Source organism: Geotrypetes seraphini, chromosome 5, assembly GCF_902459505.1.
Source record: "Geotrypetes seraphini chromosome 5, aGeoSer1.1, whole genome shotgun sequence".
In the NCBI taxonomy this organism is placed as follows: Eukaryota; Metazoa; Chordata; class Amphibia; order Gymnophiona; family Dermophiidae; genus Geotrypetes; species Geotrypetes seraphini.
The window spans coordinates 215,899,330-215,923,831 of NC_047088.1; the positions used below are offsets into that span (position 1 = coordinate 215,899,330).

The 24,502-nt window shown below is 45.0% G+C and overlaps 1 protein-coding gene across 2 annotated transcripts in view; it reads left to right on the plus strand.

Annotated features, from left to right (window-relative positions):
• Positions 1 to 24,502, plus strand: part of CCDC148 (coiled-coil domain containing 148) — a 169,298-nt gene that overhangs the window by 89,176 nt on the left and 55,620 nt on the right. For both annotated transcript variants that reach the window (XM_033944463.1, XM_033944464.1), the window contains one exon: positions 3,125 to 3,331. In XM_033944463.1, coding sequence (XP_033800354.1) covers positions 3,125 to 3,331 — 207 coding nt within the window. The remainder of the gene's footprint in view (positions 1 to 3,124; positions 3,332 to 24,502) is intronic.

Sequence of the window (24,502 nt, forward strand, 5' to 3'; positions counted from 1 at the left end):
TGTGAATTTGAAGCTCTCCCTGCTTGAGAATTCACAGACTTCGGTCTGTAGTTGGCAGGCCAATCCCTTTTGGGTACCTGTTGGCCAGCCTGCATATATTTATCTGGAACTCAGGGCTGTCCCTGAAGCAGATCACCTACTGTTAAGTGGGGGTCAAGCACAGGCTGTTAGGCCTGTTAGGCTGTTAGGCCCTTAGGAGGCTCAGTGGTGTCTCATAGGGTGCCGGCTGTGTCTTTGCATCTCCACCTATCCCTGTGCGCTTCCACTGGTCCACAGGAGTGGCGGTATAGTCAGACAGCAGAGTCTGACTGGCAGCCCGAAGATCAACTTTGAGGACCAATTGTCAGCATTGTGGCAGTAAAATTCTCATACTGAAAGCAGGTTTGCAGCATGGATCCTCAATGGTCACAGTAAGTACAGGCTGACAGCCTATGAGAGACATTGGGGGAGGTTGGAAAAGTGGGCTTCTGAGTATTTCTGGATTTTCCCCTGTGTTTTTCACCTCCTCAAAAATCCTAAAATCATTATTTTTCAAGTTCAGGAGATGTGTATAAAATTGCAATTTTTGCGCAAATTTTGTGCTGGCAACCATCTTGGATTTTTAGCGATCTTTTTCTTTAGCTCCCTGCTTCTTCAAAACTTTGAATTTTGCCTAGAAAACTGTAATGGAGTCCTTGGGCTCCCTTCATGTGATTTCTTGCCAGGATTGTGCAAATTTAGCCCATTGTTCATTGCAATCATTGTTCTGTTCATGGGTGTTAGACAGCCTCTCAGAGAAAGTAGTCCATCAACAGGTTGGAGCTCTGGGCCATTTGTCTGGCTCTGATGAGATTTCAGAAGACTTTGGAGGGTCAAGCGATCAGGACCTTCTCTGCCAATGTGACGGCAGTAGCCTAGGTCAATCACCAGGGAGGAACCAAGAGCACTCTGCTTGCTCAGGAAGCCTGCCTTCTTTTTCTTTGAGTGAAATGTCATCTTCTGGTGCTGTCAGTAGTGCATGTGGCCGGAGTGGACAACGTTCAAGCAGACTTCCTCAGCAGACAGACTCTGAAACCGGGCAAGTGGCGTTTCTTCGATTTCATGTCTATGGCAAGAAACAAGAAAGCTGTTCACTTCTTCAGTCAATGATCCAAGCCCGGAAGTGAAGGGCTCGACGATCTGGTGCAGCCGTGGCCTCAGGAGCTCTTCTGTCTGTCTTACTCCTTGGCCGATGGTTGGACAAGTCATTCAGGGAATTGTGGCTCATCCAGTACATCATTCTGGTGTCTCCAGATTGGCCTGGCAGACCGTGGTATACAGATCTGATGTGTCTACGCATTGCTTGCAGCCTTCAGCCGAGTGCTTATCTACTCACACAGGGTCCAGTTGCCATTGAGGATCCAGGTCACTTTGCTCTCATGGCATGGCTCTTGAGTGTGCAGCCTTAGAGCATAAAGGATATTCTGTCCTGGTAGTTGATACTCTTCTCAAACCTATGAAGTCATCCACGGTGTCAACTTACGCTAAGGTGTGGAAGGCTTTCCAATATTGGTGCTCCCAGGACCAGCTCTGATCTCGATGATTCTCATCTTTCCTCAGGTTGGTTTTGATAACAGCCTTACTGTGGCTTCTGTGCAGGTCCAAGTGGCCAGGTTCTCTTGTTTTAGATTCCAGGACAGTCGGTCCTCATTGGTGGCTCATCCTGATGTCGCTCAATGTCTGTTTGTGCTACCTCATGCTATCAAGTGGGGCCATTTCCAAGGCCACAATTTCTAGATGGATCTATAGGACCATTCATCAGCTTACCTATTTCTGGGAAACAGTCTCCTGTTTCTGTCAAGGCACGTTCTTCCAGGAGTGTAGCTTCTTTGCGGGCCGAAGCTAAATCTGTCTCTCCTGAAGAGATTTTCAGGGCAGGAAAGTAGTCTTCTCTTCACACATTTGCCAAGTTCTACAGAGTGGATGCAACTGCAAGACAGGACTTGACTTTCGGGTCCTCTGTCTTAAGGGCCGGCGCAGCAAGCCTACCCTAGCTATTTAAGGGACTGCTTTTGTACGTCCCAGCTGTCTAGAATTTCTCTCCTATTACACTGGAAAAATATATTATGTACTTACCCTGGTAAGCTCTTTTCTAGTAGATAGGTGAGACATTTTTGATTCCCCACCCTGTCCTTTCTGCACTTGCTTTCAGTTTTCAATCTATTTATGCTTCTCCAAGTTGATTCTTGGATGCCTGTTATCCCTTGGGGACTGGGAAGAATTTGTATATATGTTCCATTTATTGGGGAGTAGTTTCTTAGTTCCTTTGATGCCTATGTTGGTGATTAATGGTACTATTAGTTACCTATGAGTAAAACAATTTGTTTAACCTGTTGCTACAGGTGCCTCTATTTCACAAATGTTGTGTGCTCCTCAGTGCTTGGATACTAACTGTAGAGGGCGCTAAACTGTATTGTGAAGTACACCAGAGGCAGAATGGAAAAATCTGTAGTGGATTCCTTCTGCAGCATGCGGGTATGGGGAAATAACCCAGCTGTTTAGAATGTCTCACCTATCTAATTGAAAAAAGCTTATCAGGGTAAGTACATAATCTCTTTATAATTGGCACTAATTAGAAGTTATATACACAACTTTCTGAGTGCATTCTATAAAGTGGTATGCATACATTCTAGTGCACTAATCTCAAAAGTGCACTAATCTCAAAAGGGGGCATGGCTAGGAGAGAAGCATAAGCAGGTTGTGGGAATATGTTATAGAATATGCCTGATGTGCGCACAACGTAGGCGCAAGTATCTAGATCTGGTTTTCACTGGCCTAAATGGATGTGCCTAAATGTTAGTCATGCATTCAGTGCTAAGCATGATTCTATAAACTGTGAATAACTTCAGAGGCATTTTATAGAATCACACTAAGCGCTATTCTTTTTGGCACCAATTTTTTAGGCATCATATATAGAATAAGGCAATTATTGTCTATTAAAGGATTTATTTTAACTGTTTTCTTTATCATTGCAATGTTTCAGCAGATTATATTTCCCAGTTGCACTCTTTGGCTTTACCCCCTTTTTTGTTTGGTTCTTGGTACATTAATTACTGAAATTGGCACTTTTTCTGAATACCCATCACTGTTTTGGTTTGTCTTCTAGGTTGCACATGAGACATCCTGGGACCAGTACCGATTTGCTAAGGAACATCGGAAAGCTTTGATACAGAGCTGGTTTCGAGATAGGAAAAACTTGCTAATGAAAGGGATAATGACTATTACCGAAGCCTGTACAGCATATGAAACAGAAATTATATTGGCTAATGACAGAAGAAAACAACATGACATCTGTGCTGATCTAAAAGAAAAGGTAATTATATCTGTGAAACAATATATGTCTACATTAGCCCAGAAAAAAGAAGCAAAATAAATTACACCTATAATATTTTAGTTTAATATGAGCATAGTTTTCAGATTGCAGTTTGTTGTTAATCTTTGTTGAGCCTTAAAGATGGCTTTGTCCTGTATTCTATCAAGAGGCAGAGCCATATTTTCTTAAAGTTATCTTTTCTGCCAGTTGTTTTCTTAAAATTGAAAGTACACTGTACGTACAGCGCTGAGAAAAAAAAATCACAAAAATCAAACAGTTGCTAAGTTTGGGTCATCAGGCAATATTACTCCAATTTGATATCTCCGCAGCCTTCGACTCAGTGGACCACCAATTACTCATAACTAAACTCTCGGAAATCGATATAACAGGAACTGTACTGAATTGGTTCGCCAACTTCCTACAAAATCGTGAGAATCATACTCCAACCCTTGGAAGGCAAGAATCATACTCCAACCCTTGGAAGGCATTCTGTGGCATCCCACAAGTCTCCCCATTATCCCCAATCCTATTCAATTTATTCATGAGCTTGCTGGGTCATATCAAATTGGAAGATGAAATGGTACTATCGTATTCTGACAACATCCTCCTCCCATAACCAATAACCATCCTAACATTGCCAAAAAAATCTCAAACAATATAGATAAAATTCAAATCTGGGCAACGAACAACAAGCTGAAACTGAACGCCACTAAACTAAACTAAAAACCTTAAGTTTGTATACCGCATCATCTCCACAGAAGTAGAGCTCGGCACGGTTTACAGTAATTGGTATTAAAAGAAACTACAATGAAATGTAGAAGGGCTTAGAAAGAGAGGTTTAGAGGGAATTAGTAAATCGATGAAGGAGAGGTCGTTGCATTTTGGAGAAGAGCCAAGTTTTCAGATGTTTTCGGAAGAGTTGGAGGGAGGACAGGCACCGAAGCGGGGTGGTAAAATTGTTCCAGAGTTCGGTGATCCTAAGACCAAAGCCATTGGTTTCCATACCGCACAACAGAACTCTTCCATCAGGCATTACTCTCATAATGGAAAAATCCACCAAGGTACTAGGCTGCATCTTATACGGCACTCTCACAATGGAACCACAAATATCTAACCTTCAGAAAAAGACCATCTACACTATGCGTCATCTGTGACTCACAAGATCATACTTCCACCCATACCATTTTGCTCTGATCTTTCAGATGATGGTCCTACCTCAACTGGACTATTTCAACTCCGCCTACTTGGCATCAACACCTCTCTCATCCACAAACTACAACTCATCCAGAACACAGCAGTTAGACTAATCTACAAATTAAAGAAATTTGACTCAATCACAACCTTCATCAGGCAACTACATTGGCTCCCAATATCATCCCGAATAATTTTCAGATCGTCTTGTATCCTACACCAGATCCTATACGGAAGCTCAGCAGCCCCTCTTATCCAATTATTCTCTAATGTATGGTCGACATCAAAAAGAATCCTTAACAGAATCCAACTAAATCTACCATCCACAAAAAACCTCCACTACAAGCAAATTTTCCACTCTATGCTAACTTATCTGGGTGTAAAAACCTGGAATGACCTACCAGAAGTTATGAGGACAAAGACAAACTACACTACATTCAGAAAAAACCTGAAGACCCACCTCTTTGACAATTAACAGTCTTAGTTTCTGTATAACTCCCCCTTCTTCTGTGTCCCCTATCGTATCTTCTCCATACCCCCTCCCCTGCTACTTACCCCCTTCCTCCTTGATCTGTCGCCTTGAACCTGTATAGCTATGTGTGACGCACAAATGGAAGATTAGATTAGAAAAAAATTTGTGAATACCAAGTGTGATGATGAGAATTATAATAGGGAATACGTATTCAACATGTGGCAGTCATTGGATTTTTATACCTGGATATTTTTTTTTTTTTTTTTAATTTTTCTTTTATTAAGAAAAGAAGAATACAAAGAAGTAAACCACAATCTGAATACAAAGAACCAGAAACAGCAAAACCCAAGACAAAAAGGGTCTACCGCGTTGTTTCTGCGCGGAGACAAAAGATACTCATCAAAAGCCAAGAACAACCCACCCTCCAAACCCCCCCACCCCTCACCCCCCCAAGCACTCTAGTGTCAGAAATTCAGAAGAGCACTTCGGGCACCCGGAGACAAATTGTCCCAGACCGGAGCCCAAATCGCTCGGAATTTCCTCCATTGACCAGAGCCACTTTTCTTAGTATCCAAATATTCATACTTCAGCAAAGTAAACAGTTCATTTTTCCACATTGTGAGGGTAGGCACCTCAGCCTGCCTCCATAACAAGAGGATACATTTACGAGATAACAAAAAGGCCTTCTGCAGCAACAGGAAATTACCCCTAGAAAGTCCCAAAGAAGTAAAGTGATAAAAAAGAAAAACCTTCGCTCCAAGGGGAAGTCTTGTCTTTAAGATCGTCTGTAGATGAAGCCCAACAAAAGACCAGATACCTGGATTTTTAATGCTGAGACATTCCTGGAGACTGGCACTAAATGTCCAGGCGTTTATCAGAGTATCAGCAATGTTCTATCCAGATGGTGCTGAGGTGGCCACTATCCAGGTGGTAATCCTCCACTACCCCAGGTATAAAAAAATAAGTATCTGCATGTAATATGTAAACTGCTTTGAATGTAACCCCAGAAAGGCAGTACTGTATATCAAATTTCATTCCCTTTCTCTTTCCAAAAGTGGTCTGTAAAGATATCCAGCAGAACTGTCTGGATAGTGCCTCTGAATGCCCTGGTCTGTGACACGGATGATACTATCTGTATAAATGCCTCTGAATACAGACTCATAAATCTTTACAACTTAGGTTGGGCATCCTGTCCTATAACAGTCCAACAGGTTTTGAGTTTAGTCTGCACCATAAAATGTTAGTGGATCATTTTTTCTAAAGACTCTAGCTGCCTCAAAACCCCTCAATTTTGCTTAAAATCGATAGGGATGGACCCCTCAGGCCTTTATACCCCTGTATCATGCCAGGTTTGTGCTGGATGGTTGTCTGAGGAGCGTGAGGGGTGGGAGTCTTGGCCTTATCCACTGCTGAATCCTTCAGGGCTGGGGATCGGCAGGAGACTCAATCCCAGGGAATGAGGCCCTTTCCAGAGCCCTCTGAAGGAGATTTGGTGAAGCGCAGATGCATGAACACCATGCCATGTACAGACTAGGATCCATAGTTGAACCAGGAGATCCAGTCTGACATTGGCTGGGAGGATGAAAGGTCTGATTCCATGCCCTTATTGTCCCAGGATGCAGTTTCCCTGGTAGAGTGGTTCTCAGTATGAGACCAGCGGACAAGAATCAGTGGTGGCCCTGAACTAGGGGGAAGACCCCATAGTGTGGCAACTGTTCAAGGTATCAGCGCTCCGGGCATAATAGCTAATTCGCTGTGTGAATTGCAGCTGGAATTTATACCAGCCTCCACATCATAGTGCTCAATTGTGAGCCACTCAGTGACTTCAACCACGTTCTTTCCCTCACATCCTGACATCATAAAAATAGTTACTGACCACTGGGAGTCTCCAGAGGGCCAAGACTTTGGCCAAACTTTACCCCAAAGCTCTGAATTTCCAACAGCTGTTTGTTCAGCCTAAGGTAGATTTACTGATAGCACAGGTCTGGTAGCAAGTGGACTTCCTTGCTCAGTGAAGGAGGTGTGATGTTGAAGGATGCTCAAGACCACACGGAAGATGTGGTTCTTAAGAAGCAATTTGATGCTTTAGCTTTAGAAATTATAGTGGCAGCAATGGCTTCCTTTGTTGCACATTCTTGCCACACTTGGTTACCTTGGATCCTGGCCTCAGAGGAAGACAAAGACCCTCAGATGATCCTTTCTGGGGTAAATTATGTAGCAGACTCTCTATATGACATCATAAAAGTCATGAGCAAGGTGTCAGCCTATTCTATCTCTGCCCAACAAATGCTCTGGATCAGACACTCGGCTTCTAAGACCACCCTTAGCAGGCTTCCTTTCAAGGGGCAGATGCTATTTGCAAAGGTCTGGATGACCTGATGGCCAGTGTTACGGACCATTTCCCTAACTGCCATACAGCAGACCCTGGGTGGCTTAGAGTTTGTGGCGTGGGAATTTTCGAGGCTCTCAAAGATTCCATTCTTATGCAGGAGGCCAAGTAACGTAAAAGTCCTTTTAGGGGTCATGACAAAGGTTCAGTGGGGACAGAAGGCATAAAGCCTCTGACTCTCGCCCCTCTCCAGCCTCCAAGAAAGCGCAATGACATTAGTTCAGTGGCTGCACCCCCCTCTCCCTTCAACCCCCCCAGATAGGGGGCAGGCTGTCAGCATAATGGAGGTTTGGGCAAAGATAAGCACAGATTGTTGCATCCTGGAGGTTGTTCAAGAAGGTTACAAGATTGAGGATTGAGTTCTGTATACCCCTTCTGGACCTCTTTGTATATTCCCAAGCCATCCGGCTGGAGAAAGCTCTCAGAGTCCAGACAACAATGCAAAGGCTCCTAGATCTTCGCTCCATGGAGCAAGTTCCAAATGATGACTCAGGCTCGGGCAGATATTCCACATATTTCATATTGTCAAAGAAAGGCTCAGATGACTGAAGGCCAGTTCTGGACCCCGTCAGTCAATGCTATGCTGAAAGTACTGCGCTTCCACATGAAGACTATTAATTCAGTAATTGTGGCAGTGGCACCTGAGGAATTTCTTGCCTCCCTAGATTTGATGCAAAGCATTGATAAAGACAGCTAAGGAAGAATATGAAGAGAAACTTTCAAAAGAGGCAAAAACTCATAGCCATTTTTTTAGGTACATCGGAAGCAGAAAACCTGTGAGGGAATCTGTGGGACCGTTGGATGGTCAGGGGGGCGAAAGGGGCACTCAGGGAGGATAAGGCCATAGTGGAAAGACTGAATGAATTCTTTGCTTCGGTCTTTACAGAAGAAGATGTTAGAGATCTACCTGAACCGGAAATGGTTTTCAAGGGTGATGATGCAGAGGAGCTGAAAGAAATCTCGGTGAATCTGGAAGATATACTGAGCCAAATCGATAAGTTAAAAAGTGAAAAATCGCCAGGACCAGATGGTATACATTCCAGAGTATTAAAATAACTGAAAAATAAAATTGCTGACCTGTAGTATCTGAAGATTGTAGGGTGGCCAATGATACACCGATTTTTAAAAAGGGCTCTAGGGGAGATCAGAGAAATTACAGACCGGTAAGCCTCACTTCAGTGCTGGGCAGAATGATAGAAACGTTTATAAAAAATAAAATTGTGGAACACGTAGACAAACATGATTTAATGAGACGGAATCAGCATGGGTTCAGCCAAGGGAGAACTTGCCTCACAAATTTGCTTGACTTCTTTGAAGATGTGAATAAAGATGTGGATAAAGGTGAGCCGGTTGATCTAGATTTTCAGAAAGCTTTTGATAAAGTTCCTCACGAGAGGCTCATGAGAAAATTAAAGTGTCTTGGGATAGGTGACAAAGTTCAGTTGTGGATTAGGAAATGGTTATTGGATAGAATACAGAGGGTAGGTTTAAATGGTCATTTTTCTCAATGGAGGAGAGTAAATAGTGGAGTGCCGCAGGGGGTCTGTACTGGGACCGGTGCTATTTAACTTATTTATAAATGATCTGGAAATTAGAACGACGAGTGAGGTGATTAAATTTGCAGATTCCGTACAAACATAAGGAAATTCTTCTTTTCACCCAGAGAGTGGTGGAAAACTGGAATGCTCTTCCGGAGGCTGTTATAGGGGAAAACACCCTCCAGGGATTCAAGACAAAGTTAGACAAGTTCTTGCTGAACCGAAACGTACGCAGGTAGGGCTGGTCTCAGTTAGGTCACTGGACTGCTGGGCACGATGGACCACTGATCTGACCCAGTAGCGGCAATTCTTGTGTTCTTAAACCATTCAAAGTTGTTAAAACACATGCAGATTGTGAAAAATTGCAGGCGGACCTTAGGAAATTGGAAGACTGGGCGTCCAATGGCAGATGAAATTTAATGTGGACAAAGTGATGCACATTGGGAAGAATAACCTGAATAACAGTTACTGGATGCTAGGGTCCACCATGGGGATTAGCACCCAAGAAAAGGATCTGGGTGTCATCGTAGACAATACGATGAAATCTTCCGCCCAATGTGTGACAGCGGCCAAAAAAGAAAATAGGATGCTAGGAATTATTAAAAAAGGGATGGTTAACAAGACTAAGAATGTTATAATGCCCCTGTATCGCTCCATGGTGCGACCTCATCTGTAGTATTGCGTTCAATTCTAGTCTCCTTATCTCAAGAAAGATATAGTGGCGCTAGAAAAGGTTCAAAGAAGAGCGGCCAATATGGTAAAGGGGATGGAACTCCTAAAAACATAGTAACATAGTAGATGACGGCAGATAAAGACCCGAATGGTCCATCCAGTCTGCCCAACCTGATTCAATTTAAATTTATTTATTTTTTTTCTTCTTCTTAGCTATTTCTGGGCGAGAATCCAAAGCTTTACCCGGTACTGTGCTTGGGTTCCAACTGCCGAAATCTCTGTTAAGACTTACTCCAGCCCATCTACACCCTCCCAGCCATTGAAGCCCTCCCCTGCCCATCCTCCAAACGGCCATACACAGACACAGACTGTACAAGTCTGCCCAGTAACTGACCTAGTTCAATCTTTAATATTATTTTCTGATTCTAAATCTTCTGTGTTCATCCCACGCTTCTTTGAACTCAGTCACAGTTTTACTCTCCACCACCTCTCTCGGGAGCGCATTCCAGGCATCCACCACCCTCTCCGTAAAGTAGAATTTCCTAACATTGCCCCTGAATCTACCACCCCTCAACCTCAAATTATGTCCTCTGGTTTTACCATTTTCCTTTCTCTGGAAAAGATTTAGTTCTACGTTAATACCCTTTAAGTATTTGAACGTCTGAATCATATCTCCCCTGTCTCTCCTTTCCTCTAGGGTATACATATTCAGGGCTTCCAGTCTCTCCTCATACGTCTTCTGGCGCAAGCCTCCTATCGTTTTCGTCGCCCTCCTCTGGACCGCCTCAAGTCTTCTTACGTCTTTCGCCAGATACGGTCTCCAAAACTGAACACAATACTCCAAGTGGGGCCTCACCAATGACCTGTACAGGGGCATCAACACCTTCTTCCTTCTACTGACTACGCCTCTCTTTATACAGCCCAGAATCCTTCTGGCAGCAGCCACTGCCTTGTCACACTGTTTTTTCGCCTTTAGATCTTCGGACACTATCACCCCAAGGTCCCTCTCCCCGTCCGTGCATATCAGCTTCTCTCCTCCCAGCATATATGGTTCCTTCCTATTATTAATCCCCAAATGCATTACTCTGCATTTCTTTGCATTGAATTTTAGTTGCCAGGCATTAGACCATTCCTCTAACTTTTGCAGATCCTTTTTCATATTTTCCACTCCCTCTTCGGTGTCTACTCTGTTACAAATCTTGGTATCATCTGCAAAAAGGCACACTTTTCCTTCTAACCCTTCAGCAATGTCACTTACATACATATTGAACAGGATTGGCCCCAGCACCAAACCCTGAGGGACTCCACTAGTCACCTTTCCTTCCTTCTAGCAACTTCCATTAACCACCACCCTCTGGCGTCTGTCCGACAGCCAGTTTCTGACCCAGTTCACCACTTTGGGTCCTAACTTCAGCCCTTCAAGTTTGTTCAACAGCCTCCTATGAGGAACTGTATCAAAGGCTTTGCTGAAATCCAAGTAAATTACATCTAGCATATGTCCTCGATCCAGCTCTCTGGTCACCCAATCAAAAAATTCAATCAGGTTCGTTTGGCACGATTTACCTTTTGTAAAGCCATTTTCCTCGGATCCTGTAACTCATTAGATTCAAGGAAATACACTATCCTTTCTTTCAGCAACACTTCCATTATTTTTCCAACAACTGAAGTGAGGCTCACCGGCCTGTAGTTTCCTGCTTCATCCCTGTGACCACTTTTATGAATAGGGACCACATCCGCTCTCCTCCAATCCCCAGGAATCACTCCCGTCTCCAGAGATTTGTTGAACAAGTCTTTAATAGGACTCGCCAGAACCTCTCTGAGCTCCCTTAGTATCCTGGGATGGATCCCGTCTGGTCCCATCGCTTTGTCCACCTTCAGTTTTTCAAGTTGCTCATAAACACCCTCCTCCGTGAACGGCGCAGAATCTACTCCATTTTCTCGTGTAACTTTGCCAGACAATCTCGGTCCTTCTCCAGGATTTTCTTCTGTGAACACAGAACAGAAGTATTTGTTTAGCACATTTGCTTTCTCCTCATCACTCTCCACATATTTGTTCCCAGCATCTTTTAGCCTAGCAATTACATTTTTTATCTTCCTCCTTTCACTAATATATCTGAAAAAATTTTTATCTCCCTTTTTTACATTTTTAGCCATTTGTTCTTCCGCCTATGCCTTCGCCAAACGTATCTCTCTCTTGGCTTCTTTCAGTTTCACCCTGTAGTCCTTTCTGCTCTCCTCTTCTTGGGTTTTTTTATATTTCATGAACGCCAACTCTTTCGCCTTTATTTTCTCAGCCACTAGGTTGGAGAACCATATCGGCTTCCTTTTTCTCTTGTTTTTATTGATTTTCTTCACATAAAGGTCCGTAGCCATTTTTATCGCTCCTTTCAGCTTAGACCACTGTCTTTCCACTTCTCTTATGTCCTCCCATCCTAACAGCTCTTTCTTCAGGTACTTTCCCATTGCATTAAAGTCCGTACGTTTGAAATCTAGGACTTTAAGTATCGTGCGGCCGCTCTCCACTTTAGCCGTTATATCAAACCAAACCGTTTGATGATCGCTACTACCCAGGTGAGCACCCACTCGAACATTAGAGATACTCTCTCCATTTGTGAGGACCAGATCCAATATCGCTTTTTCCCTTGTGGGTTCCGTCACCATTTGTCTGAGCAGAGCCTCTTGAAAGGCATCCACAATCTCCCTACTTCTTTCCGATTCCGCAGACGGAACATTCCAGTCCACATCTGGCAGGTTGAAATCTCCCAACAGCAGAACCTCCTCTTTCCTTCCAAACTTTTGGATATCCACAATCAGATCCTTATCAATTTGCTGCGATTGAGTCGGAGGTCTGTAGACTACACCCATGTAGATAGAAGTTCCATCTTCTCTTTTCAGAGCAATCCATATCGCTTCTTCCTCTCTCCAGGTCCCTTGCATTTCGGTCGCTTGGATATTGATCTTTACATAGAGAGCTCCTCCTCCACCTTTATGACCATCTCTGTCCTTCCTAAAAAGATTATATCCCGGTATGTTTGCATCCCATCCATGTGATTCTCTGAACCATGTCTCTGTGATAGCAACAATATCTAGATCTGCCTCTAATATCAGGGCTTGCAGGGCTTGCAGCGGGAGACAGCGTATCCAGATTGTTCCCGAAGAGAGGCAGTGTGGGAGCCCTGCTCCGCCCCTATCCCTGACCGAAAGGGAACATCTAAAAGAGCACAGCAGCCAGCCGGGCCCCCTTTCAGGCCACCAGCGGGAGACAGCGTATCCAGATTGTTCCCGAAGAGAGGCAGCGTGGGAGCCCTGCTCCGCCCCCCTCCCTGACTGAAAGGGAACATTTAAAAGAGCACAGCACCAACGGCGCTCAGCCGTTCGGCGTGCCTTTGTGAAGCGCCTGCAGTGACGACAGTTGGATTCTGAAGCTAACAAAATAACAGGCTCAAATCAGCAGGAGCACACCAGCACTTTACGAGAGCGATGGAGGACCCAGGATCCCAGAGGTACTTTCCGGTATACTGCACAGAGTGCAATATGTACGACTACCTCCCCTTGGGAAGGCGGGAGTACATATGCAGTCGGTGTCAGGAACTGGAAAGCCTGAGGATGGAGGTCGGCAGATTGAGGGTCAGGGTCCAGGAACTGGAGGGACTGCGCACCACAGAGGAGACGAGCTGGTCAACCCAGAACACAGACGGAGCAGGCCCCATTGTGGACCAGGTGAGAGACCTCGAGAGATTCATCGAGGAGGCCTATAGGAAGGTGGAGGAACGGGACCAGCAGCTGCACAGACGGATGTCGGCAGATGAGACCCAGGATCCACAAGGCGACACCGGGGAAGAACCTAGCAGAGGAACCACGCAAGAGGAGGAGACCGCGACTCACCGGGACCCCGAGGGAGAGACACCGCACTACACCAAGGACACGGACCTGAGGCAGAGGAGGTTGTCGAGGAAAGGGAAGTCTGCTATTGTGGTGGGAGACTCGATCTTGAGAGAGGTAGACAGTCACGTAGCTGGAGGAAGGGAGGACCGGCTAGTGACTTGTCTCCCAGGGGCCAAGACACGAGACATCACTGATAGGATCGAGAGGATCCTGGACGGAGCAGAGACAGAGGAGACTGCGGTAATAATCCACGTCGGAACGAATGATGTGAGCCGGAGGAACTTCAGCATGGCCACACTGACTGACCAGTTCAGGGTCCTGGGACGAAAGCTGAAGCGGAGCACACGGAGGATAGCATTCTCGGAGATCCTGCCTGTACCGAGAGCAGATGCAAAGAGGCAGGCAGACCTCTAGGCTGTGAATGCATGGTTGAGGAGATGGTGCCAGGAGGAGGGCTTCCACTTTGTGAGGAACTGGACATCCTTCTGGGGAAAGAGCAAGCTCTACCGGCGGGACGGCCTGCACCTGAGCACAGCGGGAACTAGACTACTGGCAGCCAATGTGAGGAAGGAGATCGAGAGGGCTTTAAACTGAGGAGAGGGGGAAAGCCGACAGCTGATCTGATGTTGACGCTTCGGACAACAGTATCCAGAACAGATGCTGAATGGGCTGACTGCAGGGAGGAAGCAGAGGGACCGGAGGATCTTATGATCAGTCAGCGAGGGAAACATCAGGTAAAGGGAGCTTGCTGGGAGAAGACTAAGGGGCATGGAGACACAGGGGGACTGGGTGGCACGAGGGCGAAAGCTGAGGGCAATATAGAGGTACCACAAGGCGAGGGGGATCAAACAGAGGCTCAAGGGATGATAGCCCAGGAGGGGGCTGGTAGGGCTAGAAAACCCAGAGGAAAAGCGGGGAAGTGGGGTGGCGGGAATGTGGGGAAGCTGAAAGCTAAGAGGGTAAAGGCTGAGGGCAAAGCAGAAGCACAGGGAACGGGAGAACTGCCCGAAATCCAAGGGCAGGCGGCCCAGGTAAATGCAGAGGTGGAGGAAAAAACGACGGGACCTACGGGACCTGCGGTGCTTATACGCAAATGCAAGAAGCCTCATGGCCAAGATGGGTGAACTAGAAGTCGTGGACAAGGGGGAGGACCTAGATATAATTGGAATTGCAGAAACCTGGTGGACAAAGGAAAATCAATGAGATGTGGCACTGCCGGGGTACAAGCTCTACAGGAGGGACAGGACCCACAAGAAGGGGGGAGGCATTGCACTATATATAAAGGACTCTATCCACTCGGTCGGGATGGATATGGCAACGAAGGCAGAGGGGCTGGAATCGCTATGGGTCAAATTGCCGGGAAACAAGGGTGCAGGCATAAAACTGGGGCTGTACTATCGCCCACCTGGTACGCCAGAAGGAGTCGGACACGACTTGGAAGCGGAATTGAGACAGGAATGCAGGACTGGAAGTGTAACAGTGATGGGGGACTTCAACTACCCGGGAATAGACTGGAGTACGGGTCACTCCAACTGCACTAGGGAAACAGGATTTGTAGAAGCTGTGAGGGACTGCTTCATGGAGCAACTAGTCAAAGAACCGACGCGAGGGGGTGCTACTCTTGACCTCATCCTAAACGGATTAGGGGGGCCTGCAAGAGGGGTAGAAGTGGGAGGACCACTAGGCAACAGTGATCACAACGCGATCAGATTCACATTAGAAAGGGGGACACCCATAGTAAGGAGGACCGCAACAACTGCGCTCAACTTCAAGAAAGGGAACTATGTTGCTATGAGGGAAATGGTGGGGAGGAAGCTCAGAAACATCTTTAGGATGGAGACTGTGGGAAGCGCCTGGACCCTATTCAGGGACACCCTGCAGGAAGCACAAAGAATGTACGTCCCCAGTTTCAGGAAAGGCTGCAAGAACAAGCGATCAAAGGACCCGGTTTGGATGTCAACTGAAGTAAAGAGGGCAATAAATGACAAAAAAGTATCCTTCCGGAGATGGAAAAAGGACCCAACGGAGGAAAATCACCAGGCGCACAGGAAATGCCAAAAGGAATGCCACCAAGAGGTTAGAAAAGCGAAAGGGGAATACGAAGAGGGGCTGGCCAGGGAGGCGAAAAACTTCAAGGCATTCTTCAGTTACGTAAAGGGGAAGCGACCAGCGAGAGAGGAGGTGGGGCCGTTGGACGATGGGGATAGGAAGGGAGTGATTAAGGAGGATAAAGAGGTAGCTGAGAGGTTGAACACGTTCTTCTCGTCGGTTTTCACGAGCGAAGACACATCTAATATACCGGACTCAGAGGAGCTCACGAGTGGGGAACAGGCCGAAAAATTGGAGCACATAGAGGTAAGTAAGGAGGATGTCCTCAAACAGATAGACAGGTTAAAATGCGGTAAATCACCGGGCCCGGACGGGATCCACCCAAGGGTTCTGAAGGAACTAAGACAAGAAATAGCGGGCACAATCCAGCATGTTTGCAACCTATCCTTGAAAACTGGTGAGGTACCAGAGGACTGGAAATTGGCGAATGTCACACCTATCTTCAAGAAGGGATCGAGGGGTGACCCCGGGAACTACAGGCCGGTGAGCCTGACTTCAATTATAGGGAAGATGGTGGAAGCTATGATCAAGGACGGCATTTGCGAGCACATCGAGAGGAATGGCCTACTGAGAATAAGCCAGCACGGATTCTGTAAGGGAAGGTCGTGCCTAACGAACCTTCTGTACTTCTTTGAGGGAATAAGCAGTCGGGTGGACAATGGGGAACCCATAGACATCATTTACCTCGATTTTCAAAAGGCTTTCGACAAGGTGCCACATGAAAGGCTGCTTAGGAAGCTGTGGAACCACGGGGTGGGAGGGGATGTGCACAGATGGATCAAGCACTGGTTGTCAGGTAGACTGCAGAGGGTCGGAGTGAAGGGCCAATATTCTGACTGGCGGGGAGTCACGAGCGGTGTGCCACAGGGATTGGTGCTGGGGCCGTTACTCTTCAACATATTTATCAATGACCTGGAAAAGGAGGCAAAGTGCGAGGTTATAAAATTTGCAGACGATACCAAACTGTGCGGTAGAGTTAGGTCCAGGGAGGAGTGTGAGGACCTGCAAAGGGACCTGGACAAGCTGGAAGACTGGGCAAACAAATGGCAAATGCGCTTTAACGTGGAAAAATGCAAGGTCATGCATATAGGGAAAAAGAACCCGTTGTTCAACTACAAATTGGGGGGGGGCATTGTTGGGAGAAAGCAGACTTGAGAGAGACTTGGGTGTGCTGGTGGATGCATCACTGAAGCCATCTGCACAGTGCGCAGCAGCCTCGAAAAAAGCCAACAGGATGCTGGGCATCATAAAGAGGGGCATAACAACTAGGACGCGGGAAGTCATCGTGCCATTGTATCGAGCGATGGTGCGTCCACATCTGGAATACTGCGTTCAGTATTGGTCGCCACACCTCAAGAAGGACATGGCAGTACTTGAGAGAGTCCAAAGGAGAGCAACGAAACTGGTAAAAGGGCTGGAACACTGCCCATACGCCGAGAGGTTGGATAGGCTGGGGCTCTTCTCTCTGGAAAAAAAGGAGGCTCAGGGGAGATATGATAGAGACCTTCAAGATCATGAGGGGCATAGAGAGGGTGGATAGGGACAGATTCTTCAGACTGAAGGGGACAACAAGTACGAGGGGGCATTCGGAGAAACTGAAGGGAGATAGGTTCAAAACAAATGCAAGGAAGTTTTTTTTCACCCAAAGGGTCGTGGACACTTGGAATGCGCTACCGGAGGAAGTGATCAGGCAGAGTACGGTACAGGGATTCAAACAGGGATTGGACAGATTCCTGAGGGATAAAGGGATCGTGGGATACTGAGAGAGGTGCTGGGATGTAACACAGGTATAGAAAGCTAACCAGGTAATAAGTATAGAAACCCAACAGGTCGTGCATGTGCAAGACCGGAGGGTTAGGACTACGATGGGAAGATAGGACTTCAATGAGAAACCAAGGTGGCAAGGGAGCCCCTTCTGGTGATTCAGACAGGTCGTGACCTGTTTGGGCCGCCGCGGGAGCGGACTGCCGGGCAGGATAGACCCATGGTCTGACCCGGCGGAGGCACTGCTTATGTTCTTATGTTCTTATGAACTTTGTTGCTTAGACTGCGAGCATTTGTGGTCATCGCTTTCCAGCTATTTTTCAGCGATAATCTCCTTTTTCGTATGGATTTTTGTGTCGTTTCACTTTCCGTTGCAATACTAAGAAATGAGTTGCTGATATTGCTTATGTTGCAGCCTTTACTACTATCACATCTTTTCTTTTGCCGGGGGTGGTCTCTATAATTGTCCTTCGTACATACACCACCCCCACCTTCTAGTTTAAATGCCTAGAAAAATATTGTCTAAATTTCTCTGCAAGGTTTTTTTTTCCTGCTGTAGTAATATGTAGCCCATCAGTGCAATATAGCTTCTTGTCCTTCCATGTATTTCCCCATCCTCCTATGTACCTGAAGCCTTCTTGATGACACCAGGCTCTGAGCCATCTATTAAAGTCCTCTGTGTTTTTCACTCTTTGCTCTCCTTTTCCATATGCAGGCAGTATTTCAGAAAAAGCTAAAGTCTTTACAAAAGGTTTCACGCCCTCACCAAGCTCCCGAAAAGCTTTCTGTGCTGCAAGTGTGGAGTTGTTGGCCAGGTTATTTGTTCCCAGATGGATAACAACATCAGTGTTAAAATCCTTAGTTTCTTCCTTAATTATAGTCAGTATTTGCCTGGAACTCCTGGTAGCTGAGGATCCTGGAAGACATTTCACTATTTTGGTCTCCTCGCCCTGTGTTCCAAGGTTAATGCCTCTGATGATGGAATCCCCCAACAGTAATAGTTTTCTGTTTTTGGCTTTTTTATTTGTACTTAGGGTGCTCTTGTTCTCTTGAGTTTCCTTCATTGGTTCCAGTCCCACCTCCCTTCTGTTTTCCTGAGTATCGCAGTGCACTAGTGGAGCGAAGGAATTCTGTAGAGGTAATATTAGTGAAGGTGGATGTTTCTGTGTTACATGTCGCAGTCTTCCTGAGCCTACTGTGACCCATTTATTCCTGGGCTGTTTTATTCTTTGAGGTAGAGGTGGTAAGTTGGTATGATTTTGTGGAGTGATGGAAGCTGTTTTAATTGTATTCAATTCCTGTTTAAGTTTGCAGAGCTCCTCCTTAATACTGGCAAGTTGAAGACAGATGGGGCAAGCCTTAAGCCTCCAAATAGTATGTCTTGGAATTAAAGCACCACAGTGATTGCATAGAATAAAGGTCATCTTGATTGGTTGTGAAGTGACTTGATTGGTTGTGAAGTGACCAGAAATATAGGCTCTATACCACCTAAAACACAGTATTTTAAACAAAAATGCAGGTTCTATCAGTGCTACCCTAAAACACAGGATTTATAACAGGATTTTCCTTACTTTAGTCACCCTGAGCCACAGGCACCAGAAATATAGGCTCTATACCACCTAAAACACAGTATTTTAAACAAAAATGCAGGTTCTATCAGTGCTACCCTAAAACACAGGATTTATAACAGGATTTTCCCTACTTTAGTCACCCTGAGCCACAGGCACCAGAAATATAGGCTTCTCTCATATGAGGAAAGACCAAAATGGTTAGGGCTCTTCAGCTTGAAAAAGAGACGGCTGAGGGGAGATATGATTGAAGTCTACAAAATCCTGAGTGGAGTAGAACGGTACAAGTGGATCGATTTTTCACTCCGTCAAAAATTACAAAGACTAGGGGACACTCAATGAAGTTACAGGAAAATACTTTTTTAAAAATCATCTTTATTGATCAGAACAAAGAATAACTTCTGGCAAAAATACACAGCAATAGCCAATACAATAACATAGATCCATAGTCTGCAATACGAAGAGAAATAGTTTTACAATTTTCTCCCTCCCCCCCCACTCTCCCACCCTCCCCACACTCTAAATAAACTGCAGGTGTGGCCCAGGTAAAATCGTGTCTCCTGAACTCACTGTAAGAGCAGCATAACAGTGAGTAATTCAAGAAAAGCTAACAAGCAAAGACGAACATTACATATTAAGTAGATAGCTATGTGCTGCAGGCATTAAAGTATTCCAAAAAGGGGCCCATACCTCTTGTAAACGCTGACCCACTCGGGACTCTATATGAGGAACCATCTGACGTTCCATCTGTAGCAATTGGATCATAGTCGCCCTCCATTGTTGTAAAGAGGAGGGTGATGGGTCCAGCCAGTGCAGAATTATTACCTTTTTCCCTAGCAAAATGGCTTTTCTCAGAAAGCAACGTAACCCCTTCGGCACTGGAGCAAGTATCCGTCACCCGCCTCTTTGACCAGCATTTCCCGGGACTCCAATTCTCCCATGCGCCTGGTTATTTCGGCGAGCAGATTTTCCAATGCCGAGAGCTGCCGTGACAGGTGCTCAAAGCAGGAGTCCAGGGTGCGCACCACTGAGGTTGATAGTGCCTCAATGTGTTCGGCTGACAGTGTGAGCGCGGATCCCAACTCTGCCACCGCCATCTTGGGATCAGGCTTCTGGGACTGCTTGTCTTTTTCTTTGTCTTTACGGGTGGCTTTTCTGCTCATCTCCGAAGGAATATGTTAAACAAATCTGCCCATACACTGCACGATTCACCGCCACAACAAAACAGCCAAAAGTGAGACTTAGGAAGGAGGGAAAGGACCAGGGGCCCCGGAACTCATGCAAGACACGTCTTGCTCCACTCAGCACATCAAGTGACCCAGAGAATAGTTAAGCTCTGGAACACATTGCCAGAGGATGTGGTAAAAGCGGATAGCGTAGCTGGTTTTAAGAAAGTTTTGGACAAGTTCCTGGAGGAAAAGTCCATAATCTGTTATTGAGAAAGACATGAGGGAAGCCACTTCTTGCCCTGTATCAGTAGCATGGAATATTGCTACACCTTGGGTTTTGGCCATGTACTAGTGACCTGGATTGGCCACCGTGAGAACGAGCTACTGGGCTTGCTGGACCATTGGTCTGACCCAGTAAGGCTATTCTTATGTTCTTATGTTCCCATTCTTCCAGCTCACAAGAGGTACTTGCGGTTCCATGTACTGGAGCAGCATTTCCAATTCTCTGCTCTCCCCTTTGGCCTTGCCACAGCACCTTGCACCTTTACCAAGGTGATGGTGGTGGTAGCAGCGCACCAGTGCAAGGTGAGGATCCAAGTCAATGGTGTAGTAAGAGGGGGCATCGTGGTCCATCGTGAGCTCTGTCTTAGTGAGGGTGCATGTGCTCTTCCTCTACGCCCGCCTGCTCCTTCCCACTCCTCCCCCCTCACATGCCCGTCTTCATTCCCCCCCCCCACTGTACCTCTATCTCTTCACTGGCGCAAGCAGCAACTCCACCTGCTGCATGCGCCAGCATCAGCTCTTCCTCTGATGTAACTTCTGGGTCTCGTGCCGACACTGATGCGGGCAGCAAGTTCATCATACTGCTTGTGCTGGGGAAGTTAAACGAGATATGGGGTAGGGAAGGGGTGTACGCGTGGTAGGGGGAGGAGGACAGGAAAGGAGCGGGGGTGGAGAAGAGGGTAGGGGAGGAGTACCACCACCCCAGGTGCCTCTCACACTTGCTATGCCACTGATCCAAGTACACCCATTTTTGGGCGATTGGCTATTCAGGGCCCTCATCCATGGAAGAGGTAAACTGGTCATTTCAAGAATGGTCCAACTCCTGCAGAACTTGAGATGGATTGTCAACTTCAAGAAGAGCACATGTTATTTCTTAGGAAGGCTAGATAACAGTTCCTGCCTCATCTCCTAACACCCACAGAAGCTGCTTGTTTTTCAATGTCTCAGTGAGGGTTAGATCTTAACAGGGCTAACCTGCTTCTTGTCCTTAGTTCACCTGGGGCTCACTTTCACAAAACTTGTGGCAGATGTTCTCTCCTGCTTTCTTTCTCCCTTTGAGGCCAGATAATTGCTCTTGCTTCATTTAGCTATGGCCTCATAACTCCTCAGCTTCATATTGACCCATAAATGTTTTGCCCATGGACACATAAGTGAGAAAACATCTTGTAAATAGACCCGTTGTTATGATATATAAGAACAAATCAATACAGCAAAGAAAATTCTAAAGTCTGCATGTTAGATGGATATTGGAGAAGAACAAAGAATACCAAAAGCCCCTATACTTTTGCTTCATTGTCTACAAACAATAAACTATGGAATACCCAAACACATAACTCAGATGATAAAAAGCTTCTATGAAAATCAAGAAGCTGCAGTGAGAACAGAATATGGCAATACTGATTGGTTTTCAATAAAACGTTGCATCAGGCAAGGATACATCTTGTCACCTTACCTGTTCAAATTTTACAGCAAAACAAACTTCAGAAATCAAATTTGGAAAAAGAAAGCATTAGTTTCAAAGTTGATGGTCAAAATATAAACAACCTGCACTATGCAGATGATATAACACTCATCACCAGTAGCAAGGAAGATATACTGTATCTACTGAAAAAAGTCAAAGTTGAAAGTCATAACATGGATTAGAACTGAAAATAAACAAGGCGAAGATCATAAACATGGAAAATGATGAAGATTTTGAGCTTGAAGACAAAATAGAATATGTTCAAATGATTTTTATTGAGCACAAAAATACAGGGTATACAAAGAACACAACTGAAGAAATACAGGCTCAAATTTTTTCAAATGGCAATAAAACTAGAACAACCCTAACCCCCACCCCAGTCCTCCGTCAAGCCAAAGTAAGGGTGAAAGGAATCGAAAAAATTGCAATAAACAAAGTAAACAAATGAGAGAATCAACAATTCAATAGGTGACTCTGAGTCAAAGGAGTCATAGTGTTCCAAAAGGGTTCCCAGGTACGTTGAAATGATCACCCTGGCAAAGAGGAAAGATACAAAATATCTTTTTGTTCACACTGCAGAAGAATAATCAACGTTTAATCACATTTTTAATAAACTATGAAACTATGAAGATCCAGAGCTTCAGCCTCTAGCCATTTAAGCAGAATACATTTCAGGGCTACCAATACAGTCCACTTGAGAAAAGATGTTACTCCCCGTCGACGAGGGTGATAATGCGGAGAAAGAAGACAATAGAATATTAGTTGTGAAGGATTTCAATCTCCTGGGCTCTTTGATAAACAAATAAGCAACTAGCAGGGAAGAAATACTTTGCAGAATAACACTGGGCTGCTCTTCAATGAAGGCTCTTGATAAAAGTTTTTAAAGGCAAGGAAATAACACTCCAAACGAAGATCAGAATTGTCCATACCCTCATTTTCTCAGTAGTCAATTATGGATTCAAAACCTGGATACTATGGAAACAAGAGAGAAAGAAGATTGACTCATTTGAGCTTTGGTGTTGAAGAAGGATTTTATGCATGCTGAGGACCACCAGAAGAATGAGCAAATAGGTTCTGGAAGAGATCAAACCCACTATGTCACTCGAAGCCCAAATGATGCAGTTACGACTGTGTTATTTTGGTCATACTGTCAGAAGAGAAAGATCATTGGAGAAGGACATCATGTTTGAGAAGATCGAAGGAACCAGGCAAAGAGGGCAACCTGCAATCAGATGGCTGGACACGTTGAAAACAACCATGGGAATGGCGCTGGAGGACCTTACTGGACTAGCACAAAATTGATTTCTTTTTAGATCTGTAATTCATGAAGTCACTAGGACTCGAACATGAGTCGATAGCACCCTACTAACTAACATGGCAGTAACAGTAATTAGAATATAAAGAGCATTCCTGTCATACATAAATTCTACATGAACTCTAAACTCTTCTGAGTCAGTATATTCAAAACTGTTGTCTTTTATTTTAACATCTATAAATCTTTGGACAGGACACTCATAATAACTCAATATATCAATCATAAAACCTGAGGGAGAGAGGCATCAGAACTTGTGCAAACTAATAGATCACAGGGCCTCTTACATCGTACAGTTATTCCAGGACTCAATCAATAAGTTCCAGCCTTAAATCATATGGCTTGCAACCCTCAAAAGTCCTTAAATCATGTAGCAAAAACATTCGATGAACTGCAAACAAGTATTCCTTCTTTTTAGTTTATACAAAATTCACTCGTCCCAGAATCATTCTGTGACTAATAAAAAACTGGACAACCACTTGATAAAGAGGTCGAGAGGGATGGTGGTAACCTTAATGGGAGAAAGCGACTGTGAAGCATAGAAACATAGAAATATAGAAACATAGAAGATGACGGCAGAAAAGGGCTACAGCCCATCAAGTCTGTCCACTCTGCTTACCCACCCCCTGTCTATGCCCTAATGACCCAATTTCCTTATCTTGACCCTCGTAGGGATCCCACATGGGTATCCCATTTATTCTTAAAGTCTGGCACGCTGTCTGCCTCGATCACCTGCACTGGAAGCTTGTTCCAATGATCAACCACTCTCTCTGTCGGCCATGACTCCCTGTTAAGAGACCACTGAGATAAGTGCATTTAAAATTTGCTTAAGCTTAAGATTTAAAAGTATTTAATAGGAAAATGGGAAATATCTAAATATTTAAGATATAGAAAAATAGTTATCAAGAAGGGTAGGAGGAAGCGAACCAATGAAGAATTAACACGTAAAGCTTAAAGCAATAAAATGATTGAGCTGTGAAGTGGTGTGGCTAAGGTTCGACGGATAAAAGCGCTGACTCAAGTGACATTTTATTGAAAAGACTATATAATATAGGTGGTTCCCTTACAAAACTATTTGGCCGGAGTATTGAATACATAAATTCTATACATTAAAAGTTATCACATAGAAATTGGAGATGTGTGGTTAATTTACAGTTGAATTAACATAAATATTTGATTAGTTTACAGGTTACCTAATAATTATGCCTACTTTCTCTGTACCGTTGCTGAACCTGCTTTTCTAAGTAGATTGTGAACCAGGGAAGCCAGAGTTCAAATCTTGCTTCTCCCAGTGACACTGTGAAGTTGATGTTGGCAAGTCACGACTACACCCTGCTTGCCTTATTGTGAGCCCAGTT